Below are 1,493 nucleotides of genomic sequence, written 5' to 3'. Positions count from 1 at the left end.
GCGGTTATGGTGATTTGGATATCGGTGGTTGTTTTGCTCGCGTTTTTTGGGAAATCGAGAAGAGTTTTGGTTGTTGAAGCTCGCAAGATTACAAGAGAAGTGTTTGGATTTGTCTTTAAGGTTCTTTTGAAAGAAGGCAATGCTGTTGCTGCTGTTTGTGCTGTTTTGGGTTATTTTATTCTTATCAGAAAAGATTTTGATTCGATTTAGGGTTTTTTTAGTTTGTGATTTTGGGATTTTTTTTTTTTTTTTGTTTCTTTGGATTAGGGTGTTTTTTTTTTTTCTTTTTAATCTGGAAAACTTGATGATTATATTATGAAGAAACTCTTGTCTTCTGCTTTTTCTTTTTTTTTTAGAGTTTTTAGTAATAAAACCCCTCAACTAAAGATGTATAATAAATAAAACCCCTCAATTATCTAGCTAATCGAAAGCCCCCTCAAGTTAAAATCTGTTAATGAAAAATCCCTTCCGTCCATAGTGTTTTTAAATCTAGATGATTACTGTTAAGACAATTAAGTTACAACGTTGCATTTTAAGGAAATGAAATAAACAGATATGTTTTTAAATAGTTAAGAACTTTGATAGATAACCAAAAACCTCATTACAAATCTGAGTATTTAAACCTATTGAAACATAAAAATGATGAAAACACGATTAACATCAAAATTAAACATGTTGCAACATCAAAATCCAAAAAAGCAAGACTTCATGTGACAAGCTAAGTTCATTGGATGGTTTTTTGCCTTTTTGAAGGTCTTCCTGGAGGCAAATTGGGTGGTTTAGAAACTGGTTCGCGTTTACATTTGCGTTTGTTGTTTCCAGTTTGTTGACAATTGCTACATGTCTACAAAAACAAATGCATGAGTCACAAGTTCATTTCTAAGCAATCATTGACCTATACTAATACAGAGAATTATAGCTGTACCATGATAGCTTTCGCATGATAAGAAGGAAATTCTTGAGGCATATTAGGTGGCTTAGGCACCGGCTCTATTTGACATGTGCGTTTGTTATGCCCTGTTTGTGCGCAATTGCTACATGTCTGCATAATGAAATAAGTATTGGTAAGGATTACCACCATATAAGAAATAGAGACGTATGCATAATAAACAGTCATATTACCACTATAGACTTTTGAGAATTCTGTGAAGAAGCTTCTTCGCTTGGATCTTTGATTTGGTCATTATTTTTTGGTCCTCCTGGCATTATCCTGTCCGGAGGAGGCATAACAACAACATCACTATGTGTTTCCCACAGTTTCATCCCATTCACAAGAAACAAAAGCAAATTGTAACAAAGTTTCCACTTCTCGACAGAATAGCATTCTAAAATTACAGTTTCTAGCAGCTTTGTCTCCTTATATTCAGCCCACATTGCAGACATAATATGACAGCAAGGAATCCCACTCACACCATGTATCCCAATATCTAAAATACTAATTATAGGTTTACATTATTGTTGCATCATCCAACCCAAGGTAGTTATGTTTATGC

The 1,493-nt window shown here is 33.8% G+C and overlaps 2 protein-coding genes across 2 annotated transcripts in view; one reads left to right on the top strand and one right to left on the bottom strand.

Moving 5' to 3' along the window:
* LOC104754493 overlaps positions 1-339 on the top strand; it is a 2,782-nt gene extending 2,443 nt beyond the window's left edge. The window contains exon 2 of the mRNA XM_019239300.1: positions 10-339. Coding sequence (XP_019094845.1) covers positions 10-210 — 201 coding nt within the window. The 3' untranslated portion in view covers positions 211-339. The remainder of the gene's footprint in view (positions 1-9) is intronic.
* On the bottom strand, positions 600-1,256 carry LOC109130084. The gene is made up of 3 exons (XM_019239301.1): positions 1,123-1,256; positions 926-1,042; positions 600-844 (listed from the first exon to the last, which is right to left on the bottom strand). The coding sequence occupies exons 1-3, from the start codon at positions 1,225-1,227 to the stop codon at positions 725-727; spliced, it is 342 nt and encodes a 113-aa protein (XP_019094846.1). The 5' UTR covers positions 1,228-1,256; the 3' UTR covers positions 600-724.

This window comes from Camelina sativa, chromosome 17 (assembly GCF_000633955.1).
Source record: "Camelina sativa cultivar DH55 chromosome 17, Cs, whole genome shotgun sequence".
Lineage (NCBI taxonomy): Eukaryota > Viridiplantae > Streptophyta > Magnoliopsida > Brassicales > Brassicaceae > Camelina > Camelina sativa.
The sequence above is the reverse complement of the archived record's forward strand: the minus strand, read 5'-3'. Positions and strand labels throughout refer to the sequence as shown.

What these genes read in the sequence shown, in the direction of transcription:
- LOC109130084 (XM_019239301.1), bottom strand. Translation starts at nt 1,227, where the DNA reads ATGCCTCCTCCGGACAGGATAATGCCAGGAGGACCAAAAAATAATGAC. An exon ending in ATTCTCAAAAGTCTATAGTG is followed by an intron (nt 1,043 to 1,122) that starts GTAATATGACTG and finishes TTCATTATGCAG; the next exon opens with ACATGTAGCAATTGCGCACA. An exon ending in ATCATGCGAAAGCTATCATG is followed by an intron (nt 845 to 925) that starts GTACAGCTATAA and finishes TTGTTTTTGTAG; the next exon opens with ACATGTAGCAATTGTCAACA.